General features: G+C 38.5%; 1 protein-coding gene and 2 long non-coding RNA genes across 5 annotated transcripts; 2 read left to right on the forward strand and 1 right to left on the reverse strand.

The window, feature by feature from the left end:
* The first annotated feature begins 715 nt into the window (after positions 1–715).
* LOC149389512 (uncharacterized) lies at positions 716–5,200 on the forward strand. Of its 3 annotated transcripts, none has more exons than XR_016300941.1 (3): positions 716–839; positions 940–1,041; positions 1,128–1,509. It is a non-coding gene; the product is annotated as an uncharacterized LOC149389512 (long non-coding RNA). The 3 variants fall into 3 exon arrangements; XR_016300940.1 differs by lacking the exons at positions 940–1,041; positions 1,128–1,509 and adding exons at positions 4,716–4,817; positions 4,904–5,200 and having other exon boundaries at positions 750–839; XR_016300939.1 differs by lacking the exons at positions 716–839; positions 940–1,041; positions 1,128–1,509 and adding exons at positions 4,473–4,629; positions 4,716–4,817; positions 4,904–5,200.
* A 2,107-nt stretch (positions 5,201–7,307) lies between these two features.
* Positions 7,308–14,575, reverse strand: LOC149389513 (uncharacterized). The gene is made up of 5 exons (XR_016300804.1): positions 14,165–14,575; positions 8,340–8,546; positions 8,184–8,255; positions 8,032–8,103; positions 7,308–7,934 (listed from the first exon to the last, which is right to left on the reverse strand). It is a non-coding gene; the product is annotated as an uncharacterized LOC149389513 (long non-coding RNA).
* A 2,751-nt stretch (positions 14,576–17,326) lies between these two features.
* Positions 17,327–20,320, forward strand: LOC149389514 (uncharacterized). Its single transcript, XM_089622645.1, has 4 exons — positions 17,327–18,076; positions 19,700–19,747; positions 20,064–20,153; positions 20,219–20,320. Exons 1-4 carry the CDS (start codon positions 17,327–17,329, stop codon positions 20,318–20,320), a joined length of 990 nt encoding a protein of 329 aa, XP_089478771.1.
* The last annotated feature ends 2,285 nt before the right edge of the window (positions 20,321–22,605 follow it).

Raw genomic sequence — 22,605 nt, forward strand, 5'->3', positions numbered from 1 at the left:
TGCGGTATTTAAATATTGTGAATGTTGATAAAGAACCAAAATATCAAATAAAAATATTGTAAGCGTCACTAGAACAAAAATATTTTTATTTCTCAGCGTGTTGCATAGACAATTACAACAATAAATCCTATACCTTGATATAAAGGTGTAAGAAGTACCCAACCATTTTTCAAGCCCATGACAGGCGTGGATCGACTTAAATCTTTTTATTGGAGGGTCGAGCTTAGCTTGAAAATTACCTAAAATGGCCCTTACAACGTTGATATGGAGACTTGAGATTTAACACCACTGAGGGAAGCCGATTGATCAGATGCACTGCTTTTAAAAATTGCCTTTTAATTTTGCTATTAGAATGAGTTGCTGTTTTTTAAAGCAGATAGATATTTGGAACACTGTTGTAAATTATTATAGCTGTTAGTAAAAGTAGATTTAGTATCGGTAAAATATGTATTAATATTTTTAATTAATAATTATTTATATAAAATATAATTAATAATAATATATTCTTAAGTATATCAAAAATATATTAAAATGAGTGTCTATAAATTGTAAAAAATAAATTATAAATTTTGATGACATCAAAAAGTTATTTGATAAAAATAATTTGAATTAAAAGTAAATGTAAGATAATAAAAGGGTGAGTAGAGATGGTACAAAAATAATTGCAAATCACTTTTTTAACTAAAAAAAGCAATTTTACAAACCCTAGGTATAAGCGGGTATAAGTAAGTAACCACATTTGCCGATAGAAGAAAAGTAGCCAACGACTTTGATAGCCTCGAATTTCTCTTCTTCAAGCATTTCGTGAAATGGAATCGTCTGTCGTCTCCGAATCACCGGCAGCGGTAGGTTTGTGGGATTAAAAGTGAATGATCTGAATATCTGATACGATTGTCAATTTGTTTCCTTATATGTGTTGATAAAATATGCGTTACACAGTTGGCTGATCGAGAAGTTATGGAGAGGAAGAAGACGCAGGAGGAGGAAGATCTTGCGAGGATGAAGAAGTTGGATGAAATGTTTGAGGAGTTGTATAAGAGGGTATGCGTGAATTTCACAATAATACATTTTAACATGTTATTTTATTTTATTATCTCACTGATCGAGAGAGACGTTGGAATGAGCAGCCAGGGGTCCCTTATTTCAAGGGGCTTCTGGACCTGGACAAGGCCATGGGCGAAGCGGCTGAGGCTGAGTCAGAGTCCGAGTCTGAGGCTGAGGACGACGAGGAGTGGAGGAGGAGAAAGATGACCGCGCATTCAAGCAAATGAATTTCACTTTTCTAGGGTTTGCAATTTCAATTACACGTATTTACATTTTGTGATGTGTTTTATTTGCCGATCTACTACTCTGAATATGAACATCTGGGTATGCAAACATTTAATCTGGGTATGAACAATTTCAATTTATCTGAATATGAACATCTGGGTATACAAAACAGGAAGGTCGACATAATGAACGATTACCCGATTGTCCCCATTTATTATTTAGGGTGAAATTTTAACAACTTGAGAGCTAAAAATAACACCGAGCCCATTGGCGGCGATTTCCGTTGTCTCTCGGGCAAAGACCCAGTCTTCGTTGAATCGATTCCTCTTATCTAATTATTTGCTCTCCTAATCTTTGTAACACCTTCTGCATTTCTCTTCTTGTGAGCTTCTCTGTGTGTTGTGAATTGTTATGGGCGATTTCCTTGATCCTGGTAATTCTTCACTTTGGTTGATTGCTTGTGGAAAGATAGGCAATTAGCTATAGGGCAAAACTTCCATCTTCTAATTTGTAACTATAAAAATATCTTTAAGAAGTTGCCACTCAGTTTCTTTCAATCAACCGTCCTACACTTTACGAAGAAATAATGGCCATATAAATGACACTCAAAATTAAACCGAGTACCTGTAGATACACTTGAAAAATTGATGACATCCCATAACGACACAATTCCTTTAGCGAGGTGGATTTAAGTTCAAGTTTGATGATAAGTTCATATGCCAAAGCACCCTTTCTACGTTCCCAAACAATCACTTTTGAATAGAGTAAACACACAAACTTTTCGCCCACGAAATTGCCAATGTCATTATTGTAATAAAATTATAAAAAAGACAGTCGTGTAAAAGCTGTTTATTGATTCATATTGATGTGTATTCTGCCCAGAGATAAGCATATTCACTGGACGCTCAAGCAGCTGTGAAATCCAACTTCTTATCGTAAACGTTGAAAAAAGTGGAGAATATTAATAATAAATAGGATTTATTATTATGTGAGCCGATAATTTTAGGTAAAGATTTGATTGGGGTCCACTCAATTAAATTGGGTAACTCCAGCGTATTATTTTTCCTTGCGGAAAGGGGTATAATATCGGTTATAAATTTGCCAAAATCAGAGCTATAATGAATGAGAAATTGATGTTCAAAATATACTTAAAGAAACATATTAATTGTGCAAAAACGTTAGTTGTGTGTAGGAAGTGAAATGCATGCAAGAGTCTCATATGGAGTGATAATGGAAAAATGAGTAAGCTTATTTATCAATTTGTGCCAAAGGTTTTGGGTTCCCAAGATTGACCAAATTTTATAAAGGGGCAAGGACTTAGGGAAGCCCAAATCTACCACACGTGCGCCGCCGTCCGGTCGTGCCGGGCCGGGCCGGGCTTGGGCTTTGACTTTTTTTGTGGTAATCCTTATTTTTTTTTATTGCAAAGTTCACTTCTTAAAGTTTTAATTCTGCAAATAATATTTTTGTTAGTTGAGAGTTAATCTCAAGTGTGTTGTAACCGTGAAATTGATGCAACGGTTTGCCTCTTGAAGTAAAACATATCTGAATGGTTTGAACTGTTTGCATGTGTGTTTATCAGCGTATTAATTGAGCTTTAATGCGTTTAAGGAGCATAATGGCTGACATTTTGTGTGGTTTGAATTTTGTAACATCTTAGAACTTGTGGCTATATATAGAGGTTTTTAGCTCTCATTCAGTACATACCAACGAATTCTCTCTCTCTCTCTCTCTCTCTCTCTCACTTTGTTCCTCGCCTCCCGAAATTGTTCTTGTGTTTTTTTTTTTTGTAGTCGGTGTTAGTGTTCAGCCATAAGTAAAGTTCGCCGGAGAAGTTCTTTTGGTGCTAAACTCTTCTCGCTCTGCCGCTGTATCATGGGAAGTACATTGCTCGTCGTTTCCAGCACCGTGTGAAAGCAATATTACTTTAAGAAAATCGTAGAGAGCGATCCTCGGTGCTCTCCGTCTTTATTTTTCGTCATAGTCTTTCTGCTACCTTCTTGTTGTTGTTTATTTATTTTATTTTCAGTCATATTATTTAATATTTTATTATATTATTTCTTCTACCAAATATGTCTATTTTTCCCCGCAAAATAAATATTATTTCCATAATATTTCTAACAAACTTATCCAATTTCCATTCAACCAATAATCACCCAAACTCAAATGAAATATTTAAGGTCAGTCCACATAGAAGACAATGAGGAGAAAAATTCGTACATAACGCAAATATTTGTTACTTCTCCTAAAAACAAAATACTTCTACACAAGAAAAAAAGTAAATATTTGATCACATTAATATACAATAAGGAGAAGGAAAAAAAATCATATTCTTGGCGACACAACCACAATCAAACTGGAAGCAACGCCATTCTTGGCGACACAACCACAATCAAACTGGAAGCAACGCCATTCTTGGCGACACAACCACAATCAAACTGGAAGCAACGCCACCTTGCAGCGTCAATGTCACAACATCAGAATCTTATTAAAATTATTCACAATAATTACATAAATTTCTTGTTTCTGGGTCAAGAGTACATTTTTGGATATTTTGTAAATAAGAGGTATTTTCTTGATATTTTTTTAACTAATGAGATCTACAATATGAAATTTCTCTTTGAAAATCTGCAACAATAATATTTAAATAGTTTAAGTATAAATTTAAAAGAACATTGTATATTGGGCTTTAATTAATTAGGAGGATTGTTATTATTCAGTTATGCCGAGCATACTGTTTGTTTGCCCTATATTGACTCCATTTGACGTAGCTTTGCTTTTAAAAAAATTATTTTTAAATTATGCTAATAGAATAAGTTGCTGATTTTAAAAGCAGATAGATGTTTGGTAAACTGTTGTAAAATTGTTGTAGCTGTTAGCGAAAACAAATTTAGTGTTCCGTAAAATATGTATTAATATTTTTAATTAATTATTATTATATAAAATATAATTATTAATAATAATATATTTTTAGGTGTATAAAAAATATATTAAAATGAGTGATTGTAGATTGTAAAAAATAAATTATAAATTTTGATGAAATACAAAATATTATTTGATAAAAATATATAAAAATAAAAGTTAATATAAGAGAATAAAAAAAGTAAAAAGAGAATGTACGCAAACGTGATTTATTAGTATCTAGGAAAATATTGCAATAATTTGTGGAATAAGAATGCCCGTCCAAAGCAAAAACATTGCAAATAACTTTTTAACTAAAAAAATAGCAATTTTAGTTTTACGGTCGCTAGGTATAAGGTATAAGTAACAACATTTGCCGATAAAAGAAAAGTAGCCAGATTTTGATAGCGTCGAAGAAAAGCCTCCGAAATGGAATCGTCTGTCGTCTCCGAATCACCGGTAGGTTTGTGGGATTAAAAGTGAATGATCTGAAACGATTGTCAATTTGTTTCCTTATATGTGTTGATAAAATATGCGTTACACAGTTGGCTGATCGAGAAGTTATGGAGAGGAAGAAGACGCAGGAGGAGGAAGATCTTGCGAGCATGAAGAAGTTGGATGAAATGTTTGAGGAGTTCTATAAGAGGGTATGCGTGAATTTCACAATAATACATTTTAACATGTTATTTTATTTTATTATCTCACTGATCGAGAGAGACGTTGGAATGAGCAGCCAGGGGTCCCTTATTTCAAGGGGCTTCTGGACCTGGACAAGGCCATGGGCGAAGCGGCTGAGGCTGAGTCAGAGTCTGAGTCTGAGGCTGAGGACGACGAGGAGTGGAGGAGGAGAAAGATGACCGTGCATTCAAGCAAATGAATTTCACTTTTCTAGGGTTTGCTGTGTTTGCAATTTCAATTACACGTATTTACATTTTGTGATCTGTTTTATTTGCCGATCTACTACTCTGAATATGAACATCTGGGTATGCAAACATTTAATCTGGGTATGAACAATTTCAATTTATCTGAATATGAACATCTGGGTATACAAAACAGGAAGGTCGACATAATGAACGATTACCCGATTGTCCCCATTTATTATTTAGGGTGAAATTTTAACAACTTGAGAGCTAAAAATAACACCGAGCCCATTGGCGGCGATTTCCGTTGTCTCTCGGGCAAAGACCCAGTCTTCGTTGAATCGCTTCCTCTTATCTAATTATTTGCTCTCCTAAGCTTTGTAACACCTTCTGCATTTCTCTTCTTGTGAGCTTCTCTGTGTGTTGTGAATTGTTATGGGCGATTTCCTTGATCCTGGTAATTCTTCACTTTGGTTGATTGCTTGTGGAAAGATAGGCAATTAGCTATAGGGCAACACTTCCATCTTCTAATTTGTAACTATAAAAATATCTTTAAGAAGTTGCCACTCAGTTTCTTTCAATCAACCGTCCTACACTTTACGAAGAAATCATGGCCATATAAATGACACTAAAAATTAAACCGAGTACCTGTAGATACACTTGAAAAATTGATGACATCCCATAACGACACAATTCCTTAGCGAGGTGGATTTAAGTTCAAGTTTGATGATAAGTTCATATGCCAAAGCACCCTTTCTACGTTCCCAAACAATCACTTTTGAATAGAGAAAACACACAAACTTTTCGCCCACGAAATTGCCAATGTCATTATTGTAATAAAATTATAAAAAAGACAGTCGTGTAAAAGCTGTTTATTGATTCATATTGATGTATATTCTGCCCAGAGACAAGCATATTCACTGGACGCTCAAGCAGCTGTGAAATCCAACTTCTTATCGTGAACGTTGAAAAAAAGTGGAGAATATTGATAATAAATAGTATTTATTATTATGTGAGCCGATAATTTTAGGTAAAGATTTGATTGGGGTCCACTCAATTAAATTGGGTAACTCCAGCGTATTATTTTTCCTTGCGGAAATGTGTATAATATCGATTATAAATTTGCCAAAATATACTTAAAGAAACATATTAATTGTGCAAAAACGTTAGTTGTGTGTAGGAAGTTAAATGCAAGAGTCTCATATGGAGTGATAATGGAAAAATGAGTAAGCTTATTTATCAATTTGTGCCAAAGGTTTTGGGTTCCCAAGATTGACCAAATTTTATAAAGGGGTAAGGACTTAGGGAAGCCCAAATCTACCACACGCGCGCCGCCGTCCGGTCGTGCCGGACCGGGCCGGGTCGGGCTTGGGCTTTGAATTTTTTGTGGTAATCCTTATTTTTTTTATTGCAAAGTTCACTTCTTAAAGTTTTAATTCTGCAAATAATATTTTTGTTAGTTGAGAATTAATCTCAAGTGTGTTGTAACCGTGAAATTGATGCAGCGGTTTGCCTCTTGAAATAAAACATATCTGAACGGTTTGAACTGTTTGCATGTGTGTTTATTAGCGTACTAATTGAGCTTTAATGCGTTTAAGGAGCATAATGGCTGGCATTTTGTGTGGTTTGAATTTTGTAACATCTTAGAACTTGTGGCTATATATAGAGGCTTATAGCTCTCATTTAGTACATACCAACGAATTCTCTCTCTCTCTCTCTCTCTCTCTCTCTCTCTCTCTCTCTCACTTTGTTCCTCGCCTCCCGAAAATGTTCTTGTGTTTTTATTTTTTGTAGTCGGTGTTAGTGTTCAGCCATAAGTAAAGTTCGCCGGAGAAGTTCTTTTGGTGCTAAACTCTTCTCGCTCTGCCGCTGTATCATGGGAAGTAAATTGCTCTTCGTTTCCAGTACCGTGTGAAAGCAATATTACTTTAAGGAAATCGTAGAGCGATCCTCGGTGCTCTCCGTCTTTATTTTTCGTCATAATCTTTCTGCTACCTTCTTGTTGTTGTTTATTTATTTTATTTTCAGTCATATTATTTAATATTTTATTATATTATTTCTTCTACCAAATATGTCTATTTTTCCCCGCAAAATAAATATTATTTCCATAATATTTCTAACAAACTTATCCAATTCCCATTCAACCAATAATCACCCAAACTCAAATGAAATATTTAAGGTCAGTCCGCATAGAAGACAATGAGGAGAAAAATTCGTACATAACGCAAATATTTGTTACTTCTCCTAAAAACAAAATACTTCTACACAAGAAAAAAAAGTAAAAATTTGATCGCATGAATATACAATAAGGAGAAAGAAAAAAAAAAATATTCTTGGCGACACAACCACAATCAAACTGGAAGCAACGCCATTCTTGGCGACACAACCACAATCAAACTGGAAGCAACGCCACCTTGCAGCGTCAATGTCACAACATCAAAATCTTATTAAAATTATTCACAATAATTACATAAATTACACTAATAGTAATATACTATCCCTTTTGGGGTGATGTGAAAAGACAAACTCTCTCCAATGCCTGATCTCATCATGACTTTCAACTAAAGATACAAATTGAATACAAAACTTCATTAACACTACCAAAAATATCAACCACGAACAAGCGAACCTCAAATGACAACATATTAAAAGTCAAGATGAATTTAACACAAAAGAAGACTCGTTGAACGGACTTTGGACTTCATTGAACGTATCTCAGAAAAGGACAAACACTCAATCAACGTATTCGGATTGAAAGTGTGTAACAAGCCACATGCAGAGAACCTGAGTTTTTGGTTAAAACCAGGCTTCAGCGCTTGTCGTCGTCGCTCCAAGTTCCAAGTTCAGGAGTCGTAAATGCTCCAAGTTCGCCGTCTTTGGAATTTCCCTGACTAATTGTTATAACTGCAAATTGTGCACACACAACATCAATCAACCTAAAATTTGGAAATTTGTCTCCCGTGACGTAAATAAATAAATAAATCACAGAAACTTTTCTTACACTGTGGTCAGGCTTTTCGAGGTCCAGATATACGAAGGTATCTCTCTAAAAATGTTTTAGTTCCTCAGGACCCTAACAAATAAAACCGAGTTGCATTAAACTAACAAGAAATGAAACAGAACATGATTTTTGTGTAAGAGTAATTGACCTACAGAAATTCAATGGCTCCCATGTTTTTCAATACTGGAAAGTTCTGCTTTGGTCTTCATAAATCGCTAATCCGCCTAGAGACATAAATAAGTAAATAAAAACGCGAATATCAATTACAGATAAATAGGCTCAAGAAAAAGCTGGAGATTGAGTCAAACCTCGAACTCGTCACTAGGGTACGAATAGTCAATGCAAATCCAGATAATTGTGTCGGGATTGGGTCCGAACTCAGAGAAGATTCAGGAAACAACTTGTTGACTTTTTGAAGGAGAATAAGTACACTTTTGCATGGTCAATCGAGGACATGCCAGGAATTGACATCGACATAACCTCCCACCGACTTAATGTCGACTCGAGCTACAAGCCTATCAAATAGAAGAGAAGAAAGCTCAACCTTGAAAGAGCACAAGAAATTAACGAGGAGGTCGAGAAGCTGCTAAAGGCCTAATAAATACGCGAAGTCAAGTATCCCGATTGGCTAGCAAATAATGTAGCCGTCAAAAAGAAAAACGAGAAATGGTGAGTTTGCATAGACTTTACAGACTTGAACAATGCGTGTCTGAAAGACAAATACCCACCGCCGGACATAAGTTACTCTCGTTCATGGAGGCCTTCCTTGGTTACAATCAAATAATCATGCACTCGACGACCATGAAAAGTCCTCCTTCATTATATAGAGAGGAATTTTCAGTTATAAGGTGATGCCTTTCGGCCTGAAGATTACGGGAGCCACGTACCAAAGATTGGTTAATAAGATGCTCTTTGAACAACAGAGAAAAATGGTAGAGGTATACGTAGACGATATGCTAGTCAAATCCCTCGAGGACACAGATCACATAACCCATCTTAGGGAATGTTTCAAAATGCTAAACGATTAAAACATGAAATTAAATCCCACCAAATGCAGCTTTGGAGTAACATCGAGGAGATTCCTGGGATAGCTCGTTACCCAAAGAGGAATAAAAACCACCCCCGATCAGTTCGACACAATCAAATCGGTTTATCTCATGATCGACCAACAAGTGTCTTACCTTCTTCAAAATGCTCAAAAGAAATAGAGATGCAGTGTGGACCAAGGAATGCAAAAAAGCATATACCGAGCTGAAAAGATACATCGCGATGCCGCTCGGTCCTAGCAAAACACAAACATGAAGAGCCATTGTATCTGTACATAGCGCTATCCCACGCAGTGGTCAGTGATGTGCTTATCTGAGAAATCCGAGGAGAACAAAAGCCAATATTTATGTACAAAATGGGCTATAGAACTAAGCGAGTACGACATTGAGTACAAAATAGCCAAGTCACAGGTACTAGATAGCGAAAATTCTTCGGCCGACGCTTTAGCAACCTTGGCCTTAACCTCAGATCCTGAGCTGAAACGGGTAATTACCGTAGAAGCAGTTAACGAGCCCAACATTTGGTGGATGTGAATATGATTACGATCGAAGAGACGGACTGGAGAACAGAAGTCACCCAATACATCAGAGACGGAAGACTACTAGTACAATAAAATACGTTTATATATTTATGTAAATTAAATGCGGTAATTAAATATTGTGAATGTTTATATAAAAATATCGTAACTAGATTAGAAATGTTTTTTTTTTCTTTCTCAGCATGTTGCATAGACGATTACAACAATAAATCCTATACCTTGATATAAAGGTGTAAGAAGCACTCGACTCTTTTTCAAGCCCATGAAAAGCGTGGATCGACTTAAACCCTTTTATTGGAGGGTCGGGCTTGGTCGAGTTTAGCTTGAAAATTACCTAAAAGGTCAAACTAAAATAATTACTTTTTTTTTTTGTTTAATTCAACCACTTATCAAAACACCAAAATTCTAACGGAAAATAAAACTATATCATTAATGATAAAATTTTGATTTAAGTGTCAAAAACGCTTTTTATTCATAAGAACATAAATTTTGAACAAAAAAAATTATTTCTTAATTTCAAAAGAGTTGGGCCAGAAACGAGCCTAAATAGGGCCCGGGCTCGCTTGGGCTTTTTGAGAACCCAGCCCGGGTCAGGTTCGGTGGCCTATAGCCTAGGCCTAACTACCTAGATCCTTTCAACGGGCAGGGTTGGACATTGGCAACATCTCGTTCTAGGTCTTCCGGCGATGCCATGTTATTGTTTGCTTACTGATGTGCCAAGCTTGGCGAGGATGTGAATCGATTTGGTCCTCTCTAGGAAAGAATGTGGGATGAGTGTGTTGGAGAGCTTTAACAACCCAACAGACACTTTTCTACCGGGGGATGAACGTGGAGGTGTAGTCGGAATCCGGGGGAAATAATCGGTGCAAGGAGGAGTGCCTCTTGAAATATACGTACACGATGTGTATGCTTACATGGAGGGCATCACGTGCATGGTGTGGAGTGTCGAGCTCCTCAGCATAGCGCTTCGAGAGCAGTGACTAGAGTAAATATTTAGCTTGCTCACTAAGATCTCACTGTTTACGGTGGCGCCAAGGAAAAGTGTTCATCACCTAGGTGGCGACTCTCTCCGTTGCCCGAGTCGCTCTCCTCTGCTTGTTCATGTGGCTGCTCTAGAGATTTAAGCTAAGATCTCATGTTTTATGTGGTGCAACATGATAAAAACAAACACATTAAATTCCACAACCCGCGAGCGTCAGCTCGCCCACGAGCCGCGGCCGACCAACTCAGATCATACAAGACTCATAATATAAATATAAGTAGTTTTTGAAATCTGGGGACATTTTTTGCTTTTAATAAAGGCTTAGAGTCTTATACCGACTCATATACATATACGTTCCGGAACGCTGTAGCAAAAAAAAAACTAATCCCTAGTTTTTGCGACCCCATAGTCCATAGGTCCAGGCGATACGCGCTCGGTCTCAATCTTCAACTCTGATTCCCGCTTTCAAGCTTTTCTCTTATCTACATTACCAAGGGTCATAAAGCTATTAGTCAAATGACTCAGTAAGTGAAAGTCTATCTAAAAAAGAAAATAAACTAAATGGCGTGTGACGTGCAAACTAGCACATAAGTATGCAGAATGAGCACTAGATGAAGTTAGAATCTAGCGCTAGAGCATGATTGACGCGTGGCCACACTTTGCTTACTCACTTGCCGCCTCGCAAGGTTGTACACATCCCCTGCTACAACCTTCGGAACGACAAGAGACTAGCCTTAGACTTCGAGCAGCAGTTGTCCAGCGGCCTAGGAGTTTTATCGCTCGTCCAAGATTCACTAATGATATCATCTTCATCGTGACATAGGCGCGTGCTGATCTTTTGTGGCAATGAGCTCGCGATTTGCGACCTTCACCTATTGCAGCATGGGGTGCTCGAGGTAGCCTCCGCTTGAGTTTCCAGCCCGAAAATGAGCTCGCGATTTGCGACGCACTCCCATTACGGAACGGGATGCTCATGGCAGCTCCAGCTTGAGTACTCAGCGCCATTTGGACCGGCATGGTCCTCGATACAAGTCAATGACTTGTAGGCACTACTACAAATATAGTTTTCTGATGCGCATGACTATCAGGTGCGACTAGTCGCACCTAAAAGTCGCATCTAAATGACTTTCTGGTGCGACTAGTCGCATCAGATTGTCAACCAGAAGTCCAAAAAATTTCGCTAATTTTTTTTTTTTGAGTATCAGGTGCGACTTTGTCGCACCTGAGTCGCACCTGATTGTTAAAAAAACTTTCAGGTGCGACTTTGTCGCACCTGATTGTTTAAAATTTTAAGCGGGCCAATTCTCCCCCTCATTTTTTCATTCAGTTTTAGAATGGGAAAGAATTTAAAAGAAAAGAAACTGCTCGGGAAAGAGAAAGAGAAGAAAGAAGAGAGAAAGGGAAAGAGAGAGAGGGAGCCGAGAAAGAACGCCGGAGCAAGAGCGACCACCGAGCAGCTCCACCGCGCGCGCGTCCCAGCCGAGCAGAGCGCCACCGCCGCGAGCTCGCCGTGGCCGCCGCGACCCATCCTCCACCGCGCGCTTCAAGCCGAGGAAAAGAGACGTCGCCGGGAGTCGCGAGGACGCCGGAGCCTCATCATCACCACTTGACCTAGCCTCTCTTCTTCTTCCTTTCTTCTTGTCGCGCGCTGTCCCGCCCGAGTCTCCATCGCCGCGCGCTCCAGCTGAGGAAGAACAACGCCGCCGCGAGCCACGGTGACGCCGGAGCAAGAGAAACCACCGGGAAAGAAGTGAGAACCCTCCAAAGAAGCTTGAATTCGTGGATTGAGGTAAGAATTCCTCTCTTTGGATTGAAATTCGAAGCTAGGGTTCTTGGTTCCATATTTGGGGGTTTTTGGTTCCGGGTTGAAATCAGTAAAATTGGTTGGTTTTGTGTGTTGATTGGGATCAATTATTGATGTTGATGATTTGAAATTGAGGATTGAACTCGGAATTTCTTGGTTGTGGTTTGAATTTGGCCGAATTTTTGAAAAAGAAAAACTGTTTGAACAGCCTTTGTAAATCGACGTAGACAGACCTGTATGGCCTGAGTTCTTATTTTTGGATATTTTTCATGGATAGTAGACTGTATGAGCTTTCTAAAATGACCAAGAACATGTAAATCCATTGAGTATTGAATGAGTTATGAATTTCCAAAGTTTGTGTTTCGCAGCAGTAAAACGAGATTTCCAGAATTGTAACAGCGAATTACGGGCTGTTTTTGAGATAGCTATTCTTGTCGTATATATGCTTGTAATATCTCGTTAGAAAGCTACATGAGTCTACTTTCATTTGCCGCTAGAATCAATCGATTTCAAGTTTTGTAGCTCGAGTTATGATGGCTTAAGCGCTAGTGGGTCAGGCTGTCGGGAATTCTTTTGACTTGGCTGAAATGAGTTTGTGATTTTGCTGTGATTCATTGACCGTGACACTTGTTTTGGCTATGTGATTCATTTTGACTGTTTGTGATGTTGAAATTATAGGAGTGGCCTTGTTCGATTTGAATCGGTTTTGGGACGTGAATATGAGAATCGCTTGTCTAATTTCTAGAAATTTATTTGGATGAAGTGGGTTATGAGAAATTAACGTGTGTGTGTGAGTGTCTCTTGGTGTGCATTATGATTTGGGTACCCTACAACACACAGAGTACACAACTATGCTACTTACATAAGAGCAACTTAGAATAAACCCCGAAAGAATTATCGTTTCCCTTTCATGCTCGTTAAGTGTCTTAAGTTGAAGACTCGAGATGTGACTTTCGGTACTTCTACCCTCGATTAGAATACGATATTCAATCTATGCTCTCCGTATCTCCCGTTCTAATGGGTCAAGCGCAGAACTTAAGGGATAATTATATCACGTAGCACAGGCTAGGTTCCAACGAATCTACATTTGAACCTATCGGGAAAACCCGAGGCTAAGTTTTCAAGAAGAGTGACTGAAGCCTTAATCGAGTTTATTCATTTTTAAGGCTTTCACCTACTCCTGTTTACTATCACATAAATTCACGTAAACAAGGTTATTCCCTTGGTAGGTAGTCGACTTAGGTCTCCGCAATTACCCGGAATCCACACTCATAGCCTCTTAATCTCGACGCTTGACCTTGCGCGATTCCTAAGATTATTGATAGATCTCGTAGAACATCGAGCGAATTAGGAATCCTAATCGGAATCGCGCTAATCACCAAGTCAAAGAATCAAAGAGACTAGTGTTAACTGCCGGTGATAACGAGTTTCGGATTTTGTTTGAAAATATAACTCGCTAACTCCTCGAACCTTAGGAATTTAGTTCTTATTTAAGACCTGAGTTATCTGTACCAATCATGGTACCCACAATATTTCCGTATTTTACTTAATAATAGACTCAAATCGAACACTTAACGATTTGTAAACTCCAATTATCCATTTTAATATAGGTCTTAAATAATTAAATCTAGAAATTCTACAATACAAGATTTCCAGATAACCTTTTATCGAAAACTAAATTCCCGAACGTAATTAAACCAAATTTCATACTTCTTCATCCGAAACAATAAAAATATCTATGAAAATCTCGAGAGTAACTCACGGTTTAACGTTGATTTCTTCTCTATCTCCGGCCTCGATACCTCGATGACGTCGGCTTTCTTCTCGTCACAACTCGGTTGCAAACATGCTTGTTTTCGTGAGATAAAGCTTCTCCGGTGTTCTCTCTTTCTTTTTCCGGCGATTCTTCTCGATACGACGTCCTCAGCTTGCACGCAGTGGTTCTTTCTCTTCAGTCAGAGCGTACGCGCGAGGTCTGGCTCACTCGCGATGGAAGGAGCTCGGTGGTCTGGTCTCGTGGAGATTTATCTAAGCAAGGAGATGAAGAAGATGAAATGAAGAAGAAGATGAAGACGTGTTCTTCGTTTCTCTTTTTTTTTCCTTTCGTGTTTTTTCTGTTTGCAGGTGGTGGTCGAAACAGAGGAAGGACGAGGAAGAAGATGAGCGAAGAAGGTAAGGTGTGGAGAGAGAAAGAGGGTTTTGGTTTTTATATAAAACCATATTTCCATATGTATTCATTTAAATCCATCCTTTTTCTCACCGCCTCAAAATGTCCCCAACTTCAAAATTTATTTCAAATGGGTTATGATAAATTGTTACAACTAAGTCCTCAATCATATAATTGTTTAATCAAATGCATAACCGAACTGATTATAATGATACGATTTGAACTGAGAATAATTTTCTCGTTCGTTTTCAATTAATTCAAATATGTTTAAGGTTTCTCGGAAATAATTCTCATTCTTGAGAATTTATTTATTAAATTAATTTCGGGAATGTCTCCTCAGAAATAATTTATTATACGAGACGAACTCGATAATCCTTTACTCGTTCTGAGATTTCTCATTACCTTAAAATATTTTAAATTAATCCGATAAACTTGTTGGACCATAATTCACTCTTGAATTTAGTTGTAACAACGGAATCTCGTTTATCAAACTTGAATTTACAAATCGAGTGATTCAAAAGTTTATACTTTAGATTAAAAGCTTATTTAAATAAAATATACAACGAATAAAATAAATTAGAGAAAAATTAAGAAAGACACAAGCAAATAAAAATTATAAATTAAGATGGTATCAAAAGGGTCGGGCCTCCTTTTTTATAAAGCACAAGAGAGATCAAGCTACGTTTTTTTTTTTACACAATAATAACAAATAATTAACCAATTAAGTTTTTTTTTTTAATTTGTAAACAAAAAAAAAAAAAAATCAGCATTATTTAACAAACAGTACAAGTATTTTTTCACAAATCATCAACATTTAAAACTTGTGTTTATTAGTTAACAAACCAATTTTGAACAAAAATCATAACAATTATTTCACAAAATTCTTTGTTTTTATACAAACAAATAACGGAAGAAACAGTAATTGAATGACACTCTAAGTGCCAAATTTAGAACTCATTTACTTCCTATTTTGTAATTAATACATGCGTAAATGAGATTTCCATTTTTTTTCTTAACCATTTATATATTTATTGGGTTTCCTTTGCTTACTGTATCCCATTAATTAGTCAAACAAATAATTACTTTTAATACAAAACTATCTCATTCAATGTTTAATTAATATTTTGATTTTTTAAATAAAAAAACTGATTTCGATATTATAGCCAACATTTTAAAATGGTAAAATATCATCAGTATCCCTTGTGTTTAATCGAAATGCACGATTTGTACCTTTAGTTTCCAGAAATATCAGATATATTCTTTCAGTTTAATATAATTGACATATTTCTCCCTTACAAATATGTTATATTACAAGTATCACCATTTTCGTTTATTTTTTTACAAAAAAAGTGAACTCCCCAAAATACCCTTAATGAAATAATTTTTATTTTCTATTCTATATACAAAAAAAATTAAATTAAAAAATTTCTTTATAAAAAGTTAAGGATTTTTTTTTTATAAAGAGAGATTTTAATTTTTTTTATATAAAATACTAAATAAATATTTATTCTATTAAGGGTATTTTGGGGAGTTCAAATTATTTTTTTGTAAAAAAATAAACGAAAAAGGTGATATTTGAAGAAGAAATGACGGCAAAAGTCCCTTAAGTTTTAGGAAACAGCTAACAAAATCCCTATTCTTTATTTTGAACGGTAAAAATCCTTAATGTTGAAAATTACAATTTCCGTTGTTCCCTACTGCTCTGTTATGTTAAAAATTCGGTATCAAAATTTAAAATTACTTTTGTAAAATAAATAAAAAAGAAATGAGTAAAACATTTAAAACAATTCAAAATAAAAACAAAACATATATACACGATGGGAAATAAAAAAGAAATCAGTAAAACACTTAAAAAATTCAAACAAGAGGATTTGAAAACTTCAGCAAATGGAAGCATCGACGGGGGAAGAAATCGAGCCCCAGCAGCAAATGGAAGAACCGACGAGGGAAGAAATCGAGCCCCAGCAAATGGAGGAACCCCAAATCGGAGTCAAGCGCCGAAATGAAGAGTTTGAGTTCGCCGAAGAGGCCTGTGTTGGCCAGGAAGACAACGACGAGGATTCACACCTAAAGCAAGCTCAACAATGGTGGGCGTCGGTAAACCAAGCATGTGAAGAAGGCGTAGGTGGTGAAGACGGAGAATCTGATGGCATTAGGTCGGAGAGTGAGCTTGAGAGCCTCTACAACTAAGATGAAGATGATGAACAACCATCGAGGAGGGCATTTAATCCGCCCGCGAATCTAGCCGAGTTCAAGTTCAAATTAGGTATGCTTTTCCCAAGTGTTGAGATTCTGAGATCAACGTTAAGAGAAGTGTTCATTAAGCAGCATAGGAGTTTTAAGTACGTGCACAATGATCAAACCAGAATTAGGGCTAGGTGCAGAGGAGAATGATGTAAATGGACATTGTATGCTAAGGTCCAGAATTCAGATAACAGGACCATAAGAATCAATACTCTAACAGATGAACATGATTGTGGACTAGTTTTTGACAATAAACTAGTCAATAGTAAGTGGTTGTCTGCTGAGTTTATTGATTACTTTAGGTTAAACCCTAATATGGACTATCAGAACTTCAAAGAACTAGCAGCTGCAGCTCATTTCACGAATGTTTCCTATCCAGTGTTTAAAAGAGCCAGGTTAAATGCAAGAAAGGCTTTAGAAGGGTCTGTGAGAGATCAGTATGCTGTTTTGGAAGATTATTGCAAGCAAATAATTGCAACTAATCCTGGTTCAACAGCTATTTTGAAGACATAAATGGTAAATGAGAACAGGATATTTCAAAGAGTGTATATCTGTCTAAGTGCTTGCAAGGAGGGATTTAATAGAGGATGTAGACCCTTATTGGGATTTGATGGATGTTTTCTAAAAGGGTATTGTAAGGGTGTGTTACTTGCTGCAATGGGTATTGATGCAAATAACTCTTGCTTCCCGGTTGCATATGCTGTGACAGAGAAGGAGAATACAGAGACTTGGTTATGGTTCATGCAGCTTCTCAGAGAGGATTTGGACATACAAAACAGTACTGGATTTTGTGTTATCAGTGATTGGCAAAAGGGTTTGGAGAGGGGTGTCAGTGATGTGTTTCATGGTGCAGAGGTTAGACATTGTGTTAAGCATTTGCATGCCAACTTCAAGAAGCAACACAATGGCTTGCTGCTCAAGCAAATGCTGTGGAATTGTGCTAGAGCAAGTACAGAAGAGGAGTTCAAGCTGAGAATGGATGAGCTCAAAGCTGAGAAGGTGGAGGCATATGAATGGCTTAGGCAAGTGAATCCCAAGGAGTGGAGCAGGTCGCAGTTCCGATTGAATGTTAAGAGTGACATGCTCTTGAACAATTTATGTGAGAGCTTCAACAGTGCAATCCTAATGGCCAGGGACAAACCAATTGTCACTTTGTTAGAGAAGATCAGATTTTGGCTAATGTGTAGGTTTCCCACAAAGAGGGATGCAGCTCAGAAATGGAAGACTCCTGTTGGACCTAGGATTTTGGACATTATTGGTGTTGTCGGTCGTTTTCGGAAAACTCGAGACGCCAAGAAGGCACGTCGCTCAAAGGGCCGATGGTCAGGCCGGAGGTCCTGAAGAGCGGCAAGTCTTCAAGCCCTCGCCCAAACTCTTGACTCCTTGAGTTGAGCCTAGCCCCTCGAGTCGAGACTTGAGTCGGCTCCCCGAGTTGAGCCTCGCTCCTCGAGTTGAGACTTCATTCAGTCTCTTCGAGTCGAGCTTCGCTCCTCGAGTTGAGCCTTGAGTCAGTCTCCTCGAGTCGAGCCTTGAGTTAGTCTCCTCGAGTCGAGCTTCGCTCCTCGAGTGGAGCCTTGAGTCAGTCTCCTCGAGTCGAGCTTCGCTCCTCGAGTCGAGCCTTGAGTCAGTCTCCTCGAGTCGAGCTTCGCTCCTCGAGTCGAGCCACTCTCGTCGAGTAGAGACCTTTATATTTCGCGTGGCAAGCATGGTATCTAAGACCCCTAAGGACCACACAAGAGTCCGATAAGACGGCCCATGCACCGCGCACCCCTCGGGGAAACCGCGCGCGCAGCACGTCGCGCCGGTCGACCAGCACAGCAAGCAGCGCGCCGGCCGCGCGCCGCGCAGCCCTCACCGCGCGCCGCGCGATCCATGCGCCGCGCATCCCGCGCCGCGCCCGGTGATCTGCGCGCCGCGCGCCGCGCGCGCCGTGCGCCTCCAATTGACGGTGCGCGCGCCCCTAGTCCCACATGGACGAAAAAGAAGCCTTCTAAGGCCCTCAAACACCTATAAATACCCCCTCTCATTGAGGGGAAAGCCATCCCATTCATTCTCAAGGAACTTGAGACTTCTCTCTGCTTCTCTGGATGCCATCCTTGGCCTGAAGCGGATTCTCCTCGATTTCTCGTTCTCAGAGATTCTGAAGCGCTTTCCGGGGACTCCCGAGTGCCGCCTCTCTTGATCGAACGATTAATCTTGAGCCCACGAGTGCTCTAACGGTTTTCGACTGAAAATCGCCTACGCGTCTAGCACCCTAGACGCGTCCACCATTTCTGACAAGAAATCGCCTACGCGTCCGGCATTTCCAACTAGGAATCGCCTACGCGTCCGAAATCTCCTCCACAACAAGGAACTCTTGACTTAGAGTCTTCCACGTCTCCAAAAGAGAGAAAACACACATTCTCTCTCGCGCTCGCGATCGCCGAAGTTCTGAGACGTCGCCGAGGACTCCTCCGCGCACCGTCTCCTTCGTCGAGTACGCTTCTCCATTAAGGCTCCGCGCCTCATACTGCGTCTCACACGCTTGAACTACGTTCTGACCTGATCCCACACACGGGTACGTAGGCAGCCGACACCCAAGGCACGGTCACTCCTCCTCCTCACCCCCTACCTCTCCCGAGAGGCGGGTTGATCGGAGAAAACCTAGCTCGAGACTATCGAGTTCACACTCTTGGCCCGGGTGCGATCACTTGGTCCGGCCTTGGATCGAACCGCCCGAGGTTTTTAATAGTTGTTCATTTTCGTGCGACAACAATTGGGAAGTACAAGAATGTGGCAAGGTTCTGTCAATCAACTCATGCTGGCAATTCCAAATTCCAGGTAATTTTCCAAACCTCAACTCAGTTTGTTGTATTAAATCAACTCATGTTGTCAATCAAATTCTAGGTAACTTTCCAAAGCTCACAGTCATTTGTAGTTGACTTGAGGCTTAAGGTATGTACCTGCAGAGTTTTTCAAATGTTTGGCATACCATGTCCACATGCCTTGGCATGTATTTGGGCATCCAAACACAAGGAATATGACTATGTTGATACCTGGTATAGACGTGAGGCTCACAATGAGTGTTACAATCGGGTAATTGAGCCCATGACAAGTCCTGACAAGTGGCCAGAACCTGGTTTGAACATTATTCTGCCACCACCTGAAATTACCTTGCCTGGAAGACCTAGCTAAGAAAAAAAGGAAGAAGAGCAATGACGAGCTAGCTCCTGGGTTTGGGCCATTTCCTGAATATTCAACTGCAACAAAGCATTCTCGGAAAGGACAGAAGAATCACTGCAGCAATTGTGGTCACGAAGGGCATTCCAAGAGAACATGTTCTAATCCAGCATCAACTCAGGTATAAAATTATCTTGATAGGTTGTTTAGTTGTTGCACCATTTAATTAACAATGACTTTTGGCAGGTTAAGATACCAAAAAAGAAAGGCAGACCTGTTGCTAATAGTCCTTTACCAGAGACAATCAAGAGAAGAGCAAGAAGAGAGAAGCAAAAAGCTCAGTCTTAAGTTTGATATAGCTGCACCTCATTTTGGTTAGAGGAAATCTTTGGCTCTGTGTAGAGTTTTGTAATGAAGCAATGTAACAGTTAGACACAGTTTGTCATTTTGATGCAAATTAATGGTCATTTTGTACAGATGCAAATTAATGGTCATTTTGATGTACAATTTTGTACCGATCCAAATCTTTGGCTCTGTGTACAGTTTTGTACTGATGCAAATTAATGGTCATTTTGATGCCTCAAGTTGGCCAAATCAGTTCATAGTTAATGCAAAGTAATTGTCATTTTGATGCCTAAAAAACAGATACACAAATTAGTTCATAGTTAATGCAAAGTAATTGTCATTTTGATGCCTCAAAACAGGTACACAAATTAGTTCTCAGTTAATACAAAAACAGATAAACATCTCAAAACAGATACACAAATTGGCCAAACCAGTTCTCAGTCAATGCAAAAACAGAGACACATCTCAAAAACAGATACAATTGATGCCTCAATTTGGCCGAATCAGTTCTCAGTTACAATTGAGGTATATTCAGCAAAATACACTAAACGATACACAAATCATCAAGCACAAATACAACTGAGCAGTACACAGAGTATCACAAACACTAATAGCTTTATGTACAATATTTTATTTCCTGTTTTTGTAGCCACAACTTGAACAGAGCTGCTAAACTCCATCAAACTTGAAACTTGATCTCTTAATTGGCGATTCTCGAACTCAAGCTGCTTAATTCTTCTCAGCAGTGTTTCTTGTGTTGACCTATCCACGCCTTCTCGGTCAATCCACAGAAAGCTTGAGCATCCACCTGCATCCTAAAACCATAACCACAAACAATTAGACCTAACTTAACCTTAAACTATCACCACAAAGTTCACAGACCTAAAAAAATTCACATATACTTACTCTTTTCTTGAAACAACTAAGGAACCTTCTACCTGGGTTTAAATCAGACCACGACGTCCTTTGCACCACCGCGACCCCACACATGCACAATCCATTCACAATACGACCATGAGCTACCGGGTTTTGACTGGGACTGCTTGCTCGCCTCGACATGCGCTGTGAGTGGCCATAGAACGACGACGACGATTGTTCATCACCTATTAAACCAAAAGAAGATGGAATTTTGGTCTAGGGTTGATCGATTTTGGATTTCAAATTCGGATTTTTTGGCTCTGTCGAATTTAGGATTTAGGGTTTTGATTTCCCGTCGTGTATATATGTTTTGTTTTTATTTTGAATTGTTTTAAGTGTTTTACTCATTTTTTTATTTATTTTACAAAAGAAATGTTAAAATGTTGATACCGTTAAAAATTTAACGTAACATAGCAGTAGGGACCAACGAAAATTGTAATTTTCAACATCAAGGATTTTTACCGTTCAAAATAAAGAATATGGATTTTGTTAGCTGTTTCCTAAAACTTAAGGGACTTTTGCCGCCATTTCCTCATATTTGTAATATAACATTTTTTTAGGGGAGGTATATGTCATTTATATGAAATCGAAGGGATATGTCTGATATTTCTAGAAATAGAAGAGATAAATCTCGCATTATGATTAAACGAGAGATACTCTTGATATTTTCCCTTTTAAAATTTACTTTTTTTTATCCGAATTATTTTTGTTTTGAAAAATGTCAAGGGTAAATTAGACAAATCATTCTCATTAATTGGACCTACTGGTTATTCATTTAAATTTAGGATGACGTAGCTAAATAGCCAATTTAAAGTTATGGATTTGCAAAATAGCTAAAGTTTGTCTTAATTTATTGAAATAGCCAAAATGTGCAGCAATCTGGTTTTAAAAAAAAATGGGAAATTGCCACATCTACTACTAAATCCTAACTTTTTCCAATTTCCCACCAAAACCATAATTTGGACAAAAATGCCACTAACTCAAATGTGCAACTACCCTTTTACCCTCCACTTAAATTTTTCTTACAACCACACCAACTCTCCCTCATATCCCGCTCATATCTCATTAATACATGAGACTTACATTACCTGACTCTCTCTCTCTCTCTCTCTCTCTCTCTCTCTCTCTAAAACCCTCGACGTCTCTACCCCCACAGTCACGCAGAGCCAAACGCCTACGAGACCCAAACGCCCACGAGACCCAAACGCCCACGAGTTCGTAGTCCAAGACCAGCCCGCGCCTACGAGACCCAAACGCCCACGAGTTCGTAGTCCAAGACTAGCTTGCCCACAAGGTTTGTCTCGCATTTCTTCATTTCCCATAAATTTCGTGGTTCAAAAAGTTCAAGTTCTATGTCATTTTGATAGTTT

Source organism: Urtica dioica, chromosome 8 (assembly GCF_054948205.1).
Source record: "Urtica dioica subsp. dioica isolate 48M chromosome 8, U.dioica_male_clone48M_v1_H2, whole genome shotgun sequence".
Taxonomy (NCBI): Eukaryota; Viridiplantae; Streptophyta; class Magnoliopsida; order Rosales; family Urticaceae; genus Urtica; species Urtica dioica.

What these genes read in the sequence shown, in the direction of transcription:
- LOC149389514 (XM_089622645.1), top strand. Translation starts at nt 17,327, where the DNA reads ATGGTAAATGAGAACAGGATATTTCAAAGAGTGTATATCTGTCTAAGT. An exon ending in TTTTGGACATTATTGGTGTT is followed by an intron (nt 18,077 to 19,699) that starts GTCGGTCGTTTT and finishes ATCAAATTCTAG; the next exon opens with GTAACTTTCCAAAGCTCACA. An exon ending in CTAATCCAGCATCAACTCAG is followed by an intron (nt 20,154 to 20,218) that starts GTATAAAATTAT and finishes GACTTTTGGCAG; the next exon opens with GTTAAGATACCAAAAAAGAA.